We start from the raw sequence: 14622 nt of genomic DNA, 5'->3' as shown, positions 1-14622 counted from the left end.
TTATTGTAAAAAGTAAAAAAAAAAAAAACCCGGAAGAGTTATGTTTGAAAAATGGGAAATTAATTTTAAGTAATCTTATATTGAATGTAATACTCTCTCTCCCACACACACGCTCTCTCACACACCGAATATTTCCAGAAGCAAAAGAGAGAATCTGTAGTCACACCCCAGAGTGGGATACACAAGCATTTGGGTCTTTGATTTTCATCACAACCAACAAATAACTCACACCTCCACGGACTTCACCCCTTCTCCGCCTTCTTCTTATCCAATTTGTAAGCTCTACCTCTGTTTCTATGCTTGCTTCCTTTCCCTACGATTGTTGTTTTTATCTTTCGGTTTGTAGTTCTAGGCTCATGTTTTCCTGGCCGCCCATTCAATTTGTAGTTACTGGTAGGAAGTAGAAGGATGAGCGGCTCCTTCCGTCAATACCATAATTAGCTCTAATGGGATTTTGTTCTAGTGTGTTTTCACTTGAAGAACTGAAGTAGTGAGTTTAGATTGGCTTCAATTATGTTTTTGCATTTTTTATGAGTGGTTTCTGGTCAAACCCTTTTCCCCTTTCCGATAATTTAGTCTTGTCTATGGCCGACTTGATCTGAAGATCTTGATTTTAGGTTTTGTCAATTGCTGTTTTCATTGTTCCTTGTCTGTGTAAGTTTGGTTGTCTTTCTTGTTTTAGATGGACATGCACATGACATATTTCTCGATCTGTTCCCGTTGATTGCATGCACTTCGGTTTCGTTCTTAATTCATACTCTTGGAGATTTTCCCCCATTGATGCACTCTTCACATATTTGTAACAGTATGCAATGCTTTCTTGATTACTGTTCAGATTAGCCACTTAGTGTTGACACTGTCATTCGCACAGAATGATTAAGGAGTTGACAGTCTATTCCAATTGTTCACTAACATTGCTCTTTTATACTGCTGATTGTAAGACGGACAATTCATTTGCGTCCAATTTCCAAAATCCAAAAACATGTTGGAGGGTCCATCTTATCTCATCTCGAGGGACTTGCCTAGCTCTTGTGAACAAGAGAGCAAATGGGTTTATTACACTTTTCGTGTGATCGAAATGACAAATAAGAAGCATCTCTTAGAAGATAGGGTTGAACCTTTAGCAAAAAAATCATGCAAGTTGCCAGATGATGCTCACAATCGAGGGGAGGATGTACATGAGTTCTTAGTTGACGATCAGGATAAACAGCATTGTGGTGGAGACCAATCGGATTCAGGTTCGCTGATCCACCAACTTGGTCGGGATATGTCAATAAATTGTCTCCTCCACTGCTCAAGATCAGAATACGGTTCGATTGCCTCTCTAAATCGAGGCTTCCGATCTCTTATTACGAGTGGTGAACTTTATAAACTGCGGAGGCAGATGGGCATCATTGAACATTGGATTTACTTCTCCTGCAGCCTTCTTGAATGGGATGCATACGATCCAAACTCTAACCGTTGGATGCGTCTGCCTATAATGGCATCAAACGAGTGTTTCATGTCTTCGGACAAGGAGTCATTGGCTGTTGGGACTGAACTTCTAGTTTTTGGGAAGGAAACAATTTCCCAAGTTATATATAGATATAGTATTTTAAATAACACATGGTCATCTGGGATGAAAATGAATGCACCCAGGTTTCTTTTTGGTTCTGCTAGTCTTGGTGAAATTGCAATTCTAGCAGGTGGTTGTGACCCACAAGGGAATCTCCTGAACTCAGCTGAGCTTTATAATTCTGAGACAGGAACTTGGGTCACTCTTCCTAGAATGAACAAAGCACGGAAAATGTGCTCAGCAGTATTTCTTGAGGGAAAGTTCTATGTGATTGGTGGAACTGGGGCAGGTAATACCACTCTTACTTGTGGTGAAGAATATGATTTGAAGACTCGGACGTGGCGTGAGATACCTAACATGTATCCTGGACGAAATGCTGGAGATGGGGCTGCTGTGCCGGTTGCTGCTGTTGAGGCACCTCCTTTGGTTGCAGTTATAAACGATAAGTTGTATGCTGCCGATTATGCACATAGGGAGGTTAAAAGATATGACAAGGCAAGACAATTGTGGGTGGCAGTAGGCCGATTGCCCGAGCGGGTGGTCTCAACAAATGGTTGGGGGTTGGCATTCAGGGCTTGTGGAGATCGACTCATCGTCATTGGTGGACCGAGGGCTTTAGGTGGACGTATGATTGAGATATATTCTTGGGCCCCAGATCAAGGGCAGCTGCATTGGGGTGTGCTTGCCAGCAGGCAGTTAGGTAATTTTGTGTATAACTGTGCAGTCATGGGATGCTGAGGGCGTCCTGTATTCTAACAACCCTCTGCGGTGTCTGGAGTCATTTCATAAAGGACTTCCTTCATGATCCTCACTTTTCAAGGCAAGCTATCTCTGCCTTCTGCTGCTGTGGAAATTGCGATGATATTTAAACAGATAGAATGAATAGGTCCAATTGAAGAAGGTAGAATCTTTCTCTTGTTTTCTATTTATTGCATTTTCTCTCCCCCTGTTTTTCAATTACTGTGAGATATTCTCAAATGCCCGTATCATTTAGAACAGTCAAAACAAATAATCTGAAGTGCTGATGCATGTTTTTAGGTTGTGTTCACTATGTGCGCTACTTCAATTTGAACTTACTGAATTGTGAAGTGGAATAATTTTGCATAGCTGCGCTCTATTTTCCTATGCGAAGAAAAATTAAGAAGGATACAGTGTGTAACGTGTTATCTGTTTTTTTCTCCTTTCTCATAGACAGTAAGTGTGGCATAGCATATGAGAACTGCACACTTTTGGGATTCTACTTTTTGTGATTTTGATTGAAATGATCGGATTAATGAATTCTAGCCATGAAAGGATTGTGATCCAACTTGGTGCCTTTTTAAGTGCCAGAATGGGATCCTTTTCAGTGGGGGAGGAGGGGGGGGCCTGTGCAACTAGTATCACCATGATCCCATTCCCCTCTCTCATCATATGATGTAGATTATGGATATATAAATATATTCCCCGTAGACTTTGTATCCAATATTTTAACCATACAGTGAAAGCTGTGAATGCCAATGTCGGGCAACTCAAAGTTGCTTTATTGTCATTCCTTGACCTTCGGATACTGCCAATGTCGGGCAGTAGCCATTGGGCCTCCTACATTACATTACTTATGTGACTGAAATATTGGCATTGAGTGAGGTGGTTGATTAGCAGCACCGAGGAGGCGAGAAGGAAAAGAAAAAGGAAAACTGGGGTTGCAGTGCTCCTGCTCTTCCCCTCCCCCCGTGGACAAAAGGGCGGTGGGGGCGTACCTATGGGGTGAAAGACCCCACCTGAAGCTGTAGCGGTGACTCTCATGTGACGTGGGTGCTGCACAGCTCATTAACCCACCCCCGCCCTCCCTCTATCCGACTTTCTAAACTACATGCCCTGGCCCTGGCCCCTCCCTTGCCCCTCCCTTGCCCCTCCCTTGCCCCTCCCTAGCATGTAGAGATCTCTTTTACACTTTCACCTTCTCTCATTACCCAGTTTTTTTTTTTTTTAAGTATCTTTACATTAAGAAAGATTTCAATGTCGTTGAAACTCATTTACAGAAAGTGACTCGAATCAATTCAACTGAGCTAGGTGGGGGGTGGGGGAGCATAGAGAGAAAAGGAGGGAGGGAGGGAGATTCTTGTAATTTCATTATTTCCTCAACAACTGACAACTGTTGTTGTCTGTATATATTAAGATAAATTAGTATTCCTTTGCTTATTATTATCATTAATTGTTATTTATATTTTTTTTAAAAAAAAAAAAAACGACAAAAGATTTGAAGGTGTTTGACATTACATTAATGGGGGGGTTGACTCTAGAGGAGGCCCGTCCCTTTGAGTTCAGTTTGTGGGGTAGCCTACCCTCAAAATTAGGGCAAAACATCCAAACACCTTATTGGATTTACATACAGATCCAATGTAAGTGAAATATGCAATTAATTAATGAATTTTTTACATTATTGATAGTTCTGTTGAAGCATGATTTTATTAATAAAAACATTAAAACTATGTTTGCATTGTAAGAATGAAATGAAATATAGGCATGCCTAACTATAATAGGCATGGACCAATATGTACATAAATATAGTACTAAATTGGTTTTAGTGTCGTCACATGCCACACAACCAAACAAAATCACAATCACTAAATAAATAAAAAAATATTTATCCCCATTCATTGTTTGTCCTTTAAAAATATTGTGTATTTCTTATTTTCTCGGCTCCATTCCATTTTAAACCATTTAAGAGAAATAGATGTGTTTAATTGGTCGTTCTCTTTCCAATCTACTTTTTTATTCCTTCTTTTTTTTAATCTTAGATGCTCTCTTCCCTACAATAATTTAATACTTTCTTAACTCCTAATGCTTTCCCAGTGGCTATCCGAAGTAGGTAGTAGACTAATGTGTACAAAAAAAGGTACAAGATTGGCAACGGAAAATATTAATTCGAGAATTTAAGGCCAATAATCTCGAGCTAAACAATCAAGCTCATGTTCTACAACCGATCACAACAATGACCTTCAAGTAAGTAACTGGAATGAAGAGGAATCCCATGAAAACTAGATTTTGGCGATACACTATACAAATACAAGGAGAAAAAGGTGGTGGGAGTAGAGGGGAAGTGACCATTCAAAGGGATAGGATTTGGTTGAAAGATTTGGTATGGGATTTGGGATTTGAAGGAACTCTAATAACCCTTAGCCTAAACCCATCACTTTATGTGCTTCATGCTGCGCCTTTTCTTTTCTGACACTTGGTTTTTTGTACCGTTCTTCAAAACACACACATAAATCTGCCCACAAAAAAGCCTTATCATTAATTGAATAAAAACAAAGATGATTAGGGTTTTAAGAGGGTGTGTTCTTGGGCAGACAACATTATAATTAAGAATTATTCACACCAACGTTGTCTGTGTGTTTGTAATGGAGAATGGTTGTTTGATTTGTCGCTGAAATGGGCACATAATTTAAAAGGATTTGAAGGAGGGTAGTTAGTTTTATGAATAAAAATGAGTGGTTCGTTTTGTTTGGTTTTTTAGAAGAGGCATGGATCCAAAAGGACCTGTGGGCGGCAGTGGAACGACATAGGGGAAGAAGCTGCGTTCATTTGTCCCAGCAAAGCTGAGACCGTGGTGGAAGGGATCTTCTGGTGGAAACGACAGGTGTTGGTTTGTCGTAGGCGGATGGGCTTTGATTGTGGGCATTTCTACTGTTTGTGTGTAAGAGAATGGGCCAGCCCTGATTGCAACTTCTCAAACACACCCTCCCCTTTTTAAGCCCTCACTCTTTCCCTCCCTCCTTCCACCCCTTTCTTTTCTTTGCTTCACTCATGGCTTCCTCCACATTACGCGACGACCAACTTCGAAATCTTCTCTCCAAATTGCAAACCTTGCTCCCTCAACTCAACCCTACGCTCCACTCCTCCACCGTATATACCTCCACTCTTTTCTTAATAATCTTATAAGCGATTTTATTGAATTTAGTACTGCTTTAACCTATTACAAATGCTTGCAGGTATCAACGGCGGAGATTTTGAAGGAGACGTGTGATTACATAAAGAAATTGCAGAGGGAGGTAGATGATCTAAGTGAGAGGCTATGGAAGCAGCTCGATTCCATGGGTATTGACTTTGAAATGGTTAAACATCTTCTCAATTGAGAATGTTTAGTTAATAACGTTTCAAGTTCTCTTGTTCTTGAAGTTAAATCTTTCGACATGATTTTTCTCCCTCGCTGATTTGTACTATGAAACTGAGCTTCATCTTTGCATTACCAACCAACCGCTGAGAGAGAAAAGTGGTCGTTCTATGTTGTATCCACATATTTCTAGTTTTATGTGCTTTTTCTATATAATAGTGGAGGTGTATCTATTCTATTCTATGCAACAATTTTACCCCTCATTTTTTTTCCTTTAATTGAAAAGGTGATAAAAAGTGGTTAATTTTAAAATATTATATATTTTTATTCGAAATAAATAAAGCATAATTGAAAATTATTTAATGTCACTAATTTGTAGGTTTGATCGTGATAGGCTAAAAAATCATAAATATAATGTAACTAACAATTGTCACAGTCTCACATCTTTTCAAGTAAATACAAACAACAATCATCAATATTCAAAACACTAAAAGTTCCAAGTACCAACAAGAAAACAAATTTTTTTATTTAAAAAATAAAAAGAAAAATAGCGTATTGACATGATCCAACTCAATATTGATTTAGTGAAGTGGCATTTCAAATTTCTCAAGAATGACGTGGATATTAGCGACAATGGCCAAGCAGTTGCTCACGTATTCGTTGGACTTTCTCATCCTCGTCTTCACCTCCCGAAACGACGTCGAATCCATCTCCTCCAGTCCGTCCAAGCAACTCTCCTGGTCCGTCATCGCACTGCTCATCCACGTCTGAATGTTGCCGATCTTACTCTCCGTCAACGTCTTCTCGCCGGCGCCGGATTCCATTTCTGCTGTAGAGTCATTGACCAGGCTTATTGCGTCTTCGATTTGGCTCTCGCAGTCCTTCAAAGCTTCTCCTCCGCCGTTGGCGGTTAAGGTTTTCAGCGACCGTGACAGATTGGAGAGTTCGTTGAGGGAAACTTGGAGAGAGAGCTTCAAAATTAGTTCGGGATCGGGTTCAGGAGAGGAATTGAGAGAAATTATGGAGGTGAAGCAGGAATTAGGGTAACGAGTTACGTTGCAGACGATGTTGATTGCGTCGGCCGAATTGGGCGATTTCTTGCCGGTGGAGTTGTAGATGGAGGCTGCGATGATCAATCCGATGAGGAGAGTGGTCAGGACGACGGCGGAGATGGCGATGGTGAGGCGGAGAGATTTGTGGTTGGGGATTTTGAAGTTTGGTTTGGACGGCGGCGGGAGCTGATCTTCGAGTTGGAGTTCGAGGTGAGTCACTTTGCCATAGCCTTTGAGGGCATTGATTTGATCCATGATTTCGGTTTTGAAAGAAAAAATGGAATTGATGCGTGTTTGTTTTGTTGAAATCTGGAGAAATTATGCAATCTGAATCCTTCTGGGAAGGGGAAGGGGAAGGGGAAAGGGTAGCCAAAGTCAAAGTCAAACCCACCGTTTTCATTTATTCCACTACGTGGGATTTGATTTATTTCTATCCATAAATGTATATGTATATTTAACAAAATTGGAATTCTAACTTCTAAAATCATAGAGCCAAATTTATAATTGAATCTTTTATTAGATATAATATAAAAAAAAAAATAGTTGATTTGTGTTTTTTCAAGGGGGGAAAACATTAAATGGCATACCAACCTCACCACACCCATTGCTCATTAATTGTTTCTTTATCCTTTCCATTCCATTAATTTTTCAAGTTTTTTTTTTTTTTTTTGTTCTTTTTACATATTTTGAATTAATTCCAATAAAAGGGGAGTTGTGCACCACATTAATTTTTCTCCTATGGACCATATAAAAGAATAACTTTTGATACAACAACATTTCTTTTCAAAGGCATCTCTTTTCCCTCTTTATTAAAAGATACAAACTTCTTCCATAGTTAACCAATGAATTAACGAACATTATATTCTCAAAGATGATTAATCTCTTATTTACTGCGTTTAAATTTATAATTTATAAGACAATTTTTATAGCAAAATAATAGAATTAAATAGAAACAGGTAATATACATTATTTTTTTTTGTCGGTGGTCGGTGGCAAGGGAAAAAATAAAAAAGAAAAAAACTGAAGTGTTCATTGTGTTCAGTGTTTTCCTTTTTCATTTTAATATTTAATGGGTTAATTTGATTGATTGATGTAATTAGATGGGATTCTTTCTTTTTTGGGAAAACTAATTATTCCTTAATTCGTTGAAAGTCAGATCCCAGCTTAATGATGAAAAAGGATGTTAATTTAAAAGAATGAATTAGGGGAGTGTAGTTTGGTTTGTGTAACGCTAATTTGGTTATCGGTTTGGAACAGTCAATTCCCCCCACCGTTCAATTGCACCTTCCGTTTCGAAATGGGTTATTTAAAAGTTGTTTAAAGCATGGTTTCCCCCTTAATATACGCCCGGATGCGGCTTCCTCCTTATTGCCGGCCTTCTCTTCCCCTTCATTTGTCTTCTTCTCTCTGTTTCCTCTCTTTCCATCTGTTTCTTTCCCCTGCTTATGATTTGGGTTTTCTGGGACCTGCCTTCCGAATATGGCTTCCAATATTGGAATGATGGACAGCGCTTATTTTGTCGGTAGGAATGAGATTTTGACATGGATCAACAATTGTCTTCAGCTCAATCTCTCTCGCATTGAAGAGGTTTTTTTCCTCTCTTTCTCATTCGTTTTCTTCCTTGGGAAATGTTTGTTTTGTAATGTCTGAACTGGGTTTTCTTTTTCTTCGTTCCTCTTGGACAAAGGGAGGCTTCGTTTTCTAATTTCTTCATTTTCTTTCTTTGTGATTATCCATTGTTCATGATGGTACAATGTTCGTATCTGGTGGGTATGCACGTCGTTTTGTAGAAATGCTTGGAAAAACGGAATCAATACCGCGAAGCATTTTCTAACAATTGCTCTATTTCAGGATAGTGATTTGGATTTTTGATTGGGAGTAATTTTGTTGTCTTTCCTTTCCTCATGGAAAGATGGGTCATAATTATCCTTTTGCATTCCACTGATTTTGGACGCAATACATACTCGTATTTGAAGACTGTTTGAAGATCAATTTAGCGATGCGAAATTCATTGAATAGGTCTCTCATCTTGAGAAAATTCTTTTGTTGAGTTACATGCAGCGGGTCATTTGTTTATTATATGATATTGATTTCATTGCTAGGAAAATCACTGTTGAAGTTTTTCTGTTTATCCTGGTTCTCACTCTGTTATCTTTCCATGGCATCCATTATAAATTGTTGGTATCCCTTTTCCCATGTTTGTCGTTCTGCCTAGGCTGCATCCGGGGCTGTGCAGTGTCAGATGATTGATATGACCTACCCAGGAGCTGTCCCAATGCATAAGGTTACTTAATGACTTGTATCTAGTTTTATTTATAATTTTCATCTTCTTCAGATTGTGAGAATAATTAATGGCAACTGTATGATACTGACTTATCTGCCTTGGATGGTATAAAAAGGTCAATTTCGATGCGAAAACTGAATACGATATGATCCAGAATTACAAGGTTCTGCAGGAGGTATTCAATAAATTGAAAATTGAAAAGGTATGTAACCAAATAGTCTGCTTAATATCCCAGCTCTTAATATGTGAAGTTGGCAGTGGTTGTTTTGGTCGTCGAGGCCTAGATGACGTCGTGCTGGACATATGTTGATATCATTTTTCATTCTTCCTAAGCAGCATACTTGGTGAAATGGATGGGGCCTTACACAACTGTTGTTTTAAAGCCTAATGTCTTGTGATTGATAGTTAGAAGGATGTTCATTCCTTTACATGGTTTACTGAATGCTGATGTTATTTGTGGCAGCACATTGAAGTCAACAGGCTTGTAAAAAGTAGACCTCTGGATAACTTGGAATTCTTGCAATGGCTGAAACGCTACTGTGATTCAGTTAATGGTGGCATAATGAATGAGTATGCTAAATTTATCATTTTTTTCTTTTGAGTATCGACTATAAACCAGTGCCTTCCTTCGATTTTGTCATCGACTTTTCCTTGAATGTCTTGACAGGAACTATAATCCTGTGGAGAGACGATGTAAGGGCGGAAAGGGTGGACTGACGATGAAGGGTTGCCAGAAGGTTGCTAAATCACTGCAAACAAATAATATGCATAGCCCTGGCTCTGGTGATCCAGTTGAACTAAGTAAGTCTTATGCTAAGTAAGAGTTCTAGTAATGAGCCATATATTAAGCTATTTGGTGGCATGTCGATCCAGGATCCAAGCCAGGGAAGAACGGTGCAACGGGTGGGGCAAATTCATCTGGAGAAATCCAAGCTTTGTCCAAGGAGGTAGGCTGCAAAATAATGTCGCTGCTAATTTCTGCGTTGTTCTTTGTTGAAGGACGGCTCTGGCATTTTGCTTCCCCTTTGTCCTCCAAATTGATGTTATGTAACTATTATTTTGACTCCCCCTCTCTCTTACAAGTTGTTACTCATTATGTTGCCTTTTTTTTTTGTGAACAGATTACGGATCTGAAAATGTCCGTAGATGTTTTGGAAAAAGAAAGGGACTTCTACTTTGCAAAATTAAGGGACATAGAAATCTTTTGTCAGATGCCTGAATTAGAAGATCTCCCGGTAAGAGATGCATGGATATATGGAGAATGGGTGGAGCATGAATGAATACTTTGCCAGACCTCTAACTTTGAAGAGGACATTGATAATGGTATGGTTCATAATTGTACGGTTGATAATTGTACGTTTGATGCAGATGGCAGCAGCAATCAAGATGATTCTGTACGCAGCAGACGCGAAGGAGTCGGCACTCGCTGAGGCTCAAGAGTACATATACCAATCGAAGAGGACTGACGCTGAAGATGAAAATGAGGAGTGAATTTGTGTGAAGCTTCAAATTGAGCAACAAAAAGCTGGAGCATTGCCAAGCAATCCCTTACCCATCACACTCATCTCCATCCATCACTTATCATCTCAAATCAAATGAAGACGTAAAAAATTCCTTGTATGATTGTTAGCTGGACTTCGACCATTGGGTTTTTAATAACAACAGATATGCTCAAACCATTAGCTTGCCTTAAATTCTTTTTATTGTTCGAGAAACTGTCGCAGTCTTAAGATTTATACTAAGTTTGTCCAGCTTTGTCGATGCTTATTTGGATGTGCTTTGATATTACTAAACGACCAGAAACAGTACAACACCAGTTTTTTCACAGACCCAAAAGAAGAAAACAAAAACAATAACAAAAATGGAGAAAACTTTGAGCTTTGTTTGAGTTCCCACTCTTATTGTAGTATGAAATCGCCAATGGAATGGTGGCATCAGTTTCAGTATTCATGGTCCTCTGCATAACCATAATAACTGCTGCTGCTATTTCTCCTGCGCATTTCGGCCTGTAGAAGAAGAAGAAGAAATGCATTAGTTTAGGCAATAGAAGGTGTGTGAATTGAAGGGAGAAGCAGAAAGAAGCACCAAAATCTGACTCACATTGTCAAGCATGTACTGAAGTTCTCCACTTCCATGCTGCTGAATGTACTTCTCTGCAGCAGTGATAATGTCATCACGCTGGTTCGAAGGGTCCTTTCCTTTAGGAACATACCAAAGGTTCACTCTTTGCTGGTTCACCATCAGAGGTCTTAAGTAATGCTCGTACACATACGAAGCTCCACTGAAGCAGGGCATTGACAACCAACACAGCAGAACCAGCTTCGCATAGGGCCATATTGGGATCCTGCCACGTCAAAGTTTCAGTGAACATGTCAAACTCAAAGCAAGTGCGAAAGCAGAAGCTCCTAAACGCTTACCATTCAAGAACCTTGGCGAAGGTCATCTCGAAGAGGGTAATCATGGAGTGGAAAACCCAGTAAGTAAGCCATTGCTGATCCTCGACTTGAGACTTGGTCTCGATGGCTCTGATCGACGCATATCTGCAAAACAAGGCCAAATCCCAATATTCAAAAAGATTCAAATTCTGAAGGAGAGTGAGAAAGAAACTTACAGGGGATAGAGCAGACCGACAAGGGGCCTGCAAATCAAATCATGCCAATGTATGAATATGTGGGAACATTAAGTAAATAATGAAGCAAGCAAAGAAGAAACAAAGAGAGTATAAAGATACCCAGCAAGAACGTCGAAGTTTTTAAGAACAACTTTGAAGAAACTTCCAGCCCCAGATCCCATCTTCAGGTTAATACATTAATAATATCTTCAAAACCCAGAATCCAAAACGAAAGAATGAAGAGAAAAAGAACACGTTTCTTTCTTCTTTTTCTTCCTCTAGATCTTAAGCTCAACAAGCGGTGGAGCAGTGTGCGTGTTAAACGAAAAAGCGTAGTCATTGAAAGAAAGAAAGAAAGAACGAAAGCAGAGGAATCAATTCCAAGGATAACTTGGGATCGAAAGTTGGAATCGGTGGAAGGAAAATCAAAAGGGTCTAATTCACAAACTCCAAAGTGTAATCAGATTGTAAGATATAAGTTAGTTAGGAAAACAAAGAAGGAATTAAGGAAAGTGTGGAGAAGGGGAGATGGGTTAAGTGAATGATCATCGTACTGAAACTGAGAGAGAGGTCTGAGGAACACAACAGGGGTTGTCGAGGAGGAAGGTGTGTTATTATATGGAAAATTAGCAATGGGGTTCCTTCAAAGGTGTTGAATCTTTAAAGTAGGATGTGTCCTTGGCTAGCAGAGAGGGGTTGGGAAGAACAAAGCTTGATGATGGGTTATTATTATTCTTGTTACAACGGAATGACCCACTTCTTCAAAACTCCAACTGATTGGTAAAGGCAAGTGAGAATTGGGGTAAAGGGTAAGGCATTAATGGATGGAGGGAGTGGAAGCAGGGTGGGGACAGAGCCAGGTGAGCGAAACCTGCAAGAGAAAAGGTGTGATCCCACCATTTGCAGAGCAGAGACAGAGCATTTTGAATCATTGATTCAGTAAAAACATGGCAACCAAAGAGAGAGGCTTTGGGTTTGGAGCGATGCTCCCATTTTAACTTACTCACCTCACTTCCCTTCAATTGCATCGTTCACTCTCTTTGAACACAGCTAGGCTTAAAGTTTTAATCAGTTTTAACCTTTTAGGTTTATGTGTGGAGATTTTGTATTTGTAGATTCAGAGCAGAAGTAAATTATGAATTTGTATTTGTTGTGTATTTAAAAGAGAAAATGAAACAATAAATTCAAAAATTGATAGGAATAACATTGTTCTCTCAAGAGAATTCATAGGTCTCACTCACCTCACGTCGTCTCAACCATATACCAAGAAATTAGTAGAGCCAAAGGCATAGGCATACATCCGTAGCCAACAATTAAGGGCACCACGGTGTTTCATCCATTATGAGACACTGTTGTCCGGAGCCGCCCCATGCGCCCGATTTTGGCCGCCGTAGATATTCAGATGTCCATCGTTCATGCTTCCACCGCTGCCACTGGGACCCAATGGCTTTCCGGGGAGAAGCGTCAATGGAGCAGCCAGATTCGAGAAACGAACACTACCGGAGGCTTGTCCTCTGTATAAAGCGTTGTCTTGGTTGGCCGGTGGAAGCCTCCATAGAGAGTCACCTCCGCCGCTGAGTAATTGGCTGTTGCCATCGGAGAACATCCAAAAGTTGGCCGGAATAGTCGTCGGGAGTAGCCCTGTGGTGGATTGCTGCACATAGCTCCGCTGCGGGTCAGGCAAGTGATCTTCTTTTGCATGCGTCATTGGACCCATATTCATTGGTTGAGAGTTGAACGCCATCACTAAACATCATCAATCAAATTTCATTCTTTTTTTATTTTTTATTTTTACTATTATTTACATTTTATAAATACTTGAAACTTAAATATTTAGATTTGACTAAAAAGATCGAATATTTCATTAAAAAGATGAAACCCCATTATAATGTAAAGAAATTGGAAGAAAATAATTACAAATATTTTTAAAAATGGTTATAAAAAATGAAAACTTTGAAACTTTACTATTACACCAAAAACATCCAAACTGTTGTCAATCCAATTGCCGGATTGTTAAAATGGGAAAGATAAGAAATTTTACGAACAGATTTAAAATGAAAGCTTACACACTAAAACAGCCTACCTCCGGGGTGATAGTAAGATGAGGATCTTAGTTGAGAAGGTAAAGAAATGCTGGTGGCCGATCTTCTCAAGGAGGTATTGAGGGAGTTAAAGTTTGCCGGAATTGTGCCGGTACCAGTGGCAGCAATAACAGCAGGCTCGGCCTGTTGAAGAAGCCACTCGATGGTTTCGCCGTCGGACTTGTGGCCGAGCTCACGGGTGAGCTGGAAAACTCTAGCAGCACAAAGCGCAGGCATCCGGGTACGGCGGCCGCGGCCATCGACTTTGGTGTGGCGGTCTTTGGTGGAGGTCCTCTTGGGCGAGGGCTTCTTAGAGGACTCGGGAGGAGGCTGGGGATCGTATTCCTTCTTCTCTAACAATTGGAGAGGAAACGAAGTAGGCGGACGATGATGATACTGAATTTGGTCACTTCCTTCCATCACTCCAATGATCTGATCTTAACTGGGTATGGATCTGTGGTGGGTCTCAATAATGTAGCGAAGCAGAGGAGAACCTAAAATAAATGGGTTTTAGATGTTTGGTTTTGGAATGGGGAGTAATATGCACACACACATATATAATGCTTCGAAAAACTATGAAGAAGAATGGAGTGAATTATAGGGTTGCTATTATTGTGGGTTCTACAGCCCCCATCGCCTCAGAGCCCACGTGAAATGGGGCTTTTTATGATGTAATTTACAAAGACAATGGGTGGCCTAACGCTCATAACTTTCAACGTCTATCGACGTAAGCATGTCTAATTGACGCATGTACTTTTTTCGTTGAGCTCAGAGTGTTTCCAAGTCTTTATTATTCTCATCCAAGATTTCGAGAATCCTTAATTCGCTTGCTCTTCCACACTTATCCAAATGCTAATTTGTTACTCTAAATACAATTTTTGAAGTCATAATAGACAAAACCTAGTTGATATATAAAGTAGATTCAGGTTTTACTTGAAAAAATTGT

At 39.7% G+C, this 14622-nt stretch overlaps 5 protein-coding genes across 10 annotated transcripts; 3 read left to right on the top strand and 2 right to left on the bottom strand.

Moving 5' to 3' along the window:
* The first annotated feature begins 80 nt into the window (after positions 1-80).
* LOC111783361 (F-box/kelch-repeat protein At1g74510) lies at positions 81-2661 on the top strand. Its single transcript, XM_023664290.2, has 2 exons — positions 81-275; positions 942-2661. Exon 2 carries the CDS (start codon positions 983-985, stop codon positions 2291-2293), a length of 1311 nt encoding a protein of 436 aa, XP_023520058.1. The 5' UTR covers positions 81-275; positions 942-982; the 3' UTR covers positions 2294-2661.
* A 2384-nt stretch (positions 2662-5045) lies between these two features.
* Positions 5046-5891, top strand: LOC147786341 (transcription factor PRE5-like). The gene is made up of 2 exons (XM_087120418.1): positions 5046-5440; positions 5527-5891. The coding sequence occupies exons 1-2, from the start codon at positions 5342-5344 to the stop codon at positions 5668-5670; spliced, it is 243 nt and encodes an 80-aa protein (XP_086976544.1). The 5' UTR covers positions 5046-5341; the 3' UTR covers positions 5671-5891.
* A 251-nt stretch (positions 5892-6142) lies between these two features.
* LOC111783482 (Plant invertase/pectin methylesterase inhibitor superfamily protein) lies at positions 6143-6998 on the bottom strand. The gene has a single exon (XM_023664412.2). The coding sequence runs from the start codon at positions 6953-6955 to the stop codon at positions 6230-6232; it is 726 nt and encodes a 241-aa protein (XP_023520180.2). The 5' UTR covers positions 6956-6998; the 3' UTR covers positions 6143-6229.
* On the top strand, positions 6770-10699 carry EB1A (microtubule end binding protein EB1A). Of its 3 annotated transcripts, XM_087120417.1 has the most exons (9): positions 6770-6910; positions 8227-8287; positions 8916-8984; positions 9100-9186; positions 9448-9554; positions 9652-9785; positions 9858-9931; positions 10106-10219; positions 10353-10699. In XM_087120417.1, exons 3-9 carry the CDS (start codon positions 8943-8945, stop codon positions 10473-10475), a joined length of 681 nt encoding a protein of 226 aa, XP_086976543.1. In that variant the 5' UTR covers positions 6770-6910; positions 8227-8287; positions 8916-8942; the 3' UTR covers positions 10476-10699. The 3 variants fall into 3 exon arrangements, with proteins under 3 accessions (XP_086976543.1, XP_023519543.1, XP_023519542.1); XM_023663775.2 differs by lacking the exon at positions 8227-8287 and having other exon boundaries at positions 6775-6910; XM_023663774.2 differs by lacking the exon at positions 6770-6910 and having other exon boundaries at positions 7394-8287.
* LOC111782923 (HVA22-like protein a) lies at positions 10669-14329 on the bottom strand. Of its 4 annotated transcripts, XM_023663773.2 has the most exons (5): positions 11716-12707; positions 11596-11622; positions 11402-11524; positions 11085-11328; positions 10669-10990 (listed from the first exon to the last, which is right to left on the bottom strand). In XM_023663773.2, the coding sequence occupies exons 1-5, from the start codon at positions 11775-11777 to the stop codon at positions 10925-10927; spliced, it is 522 nt and encodes a 173-aa protein (XP_023519541.1). In that variant the 5' UTR covers positions 11778-12707; the 3' UTR covers positions 10669-10924. The 4 variants fall into 4 exon arrangements, 1 of the variants encoding a protein (XP_023519541.1); XR_002813236.2 differs by lacking the exons at positions 10669-10990; positions 11716-12707 and adding exons at positions 12837-13341; positions 13679-14328 and having other exon boundaries at positions 11303-11328; positions 11402-11622; XR_002813237.2 differs by lacking the exons at positions 10669-10990; positions 11085-11328; positions 11716-12707 and adding exons at positions 12837-13341; positions 13679-14329 and having other exon boundaries at positions 11412-11524.
* Positions 14330-14622: the final 293 nt, after the last annotated feature.

Source organism: Cucurbita pepo, chromosome 20 (genome assembly GCF_057944985.1).
Source record: "Cucurbita pepo subsp. pepo isolate OVF chromosome 20, ASM5794498v1, whole genome shotgun sequence".
Classification (NCBI taxonomy): Eukaryota; Viridiplantae; Streptophyta; class Magnoliopsida; order Cucurbitales; family Cucurbitaceae; genus Cucurbita; species Cucurbita pepo.
Note: the sequence above shows the minus strand (reverse complement) of the source record. Positions and strands in the feature narration are given on the sequence as shown.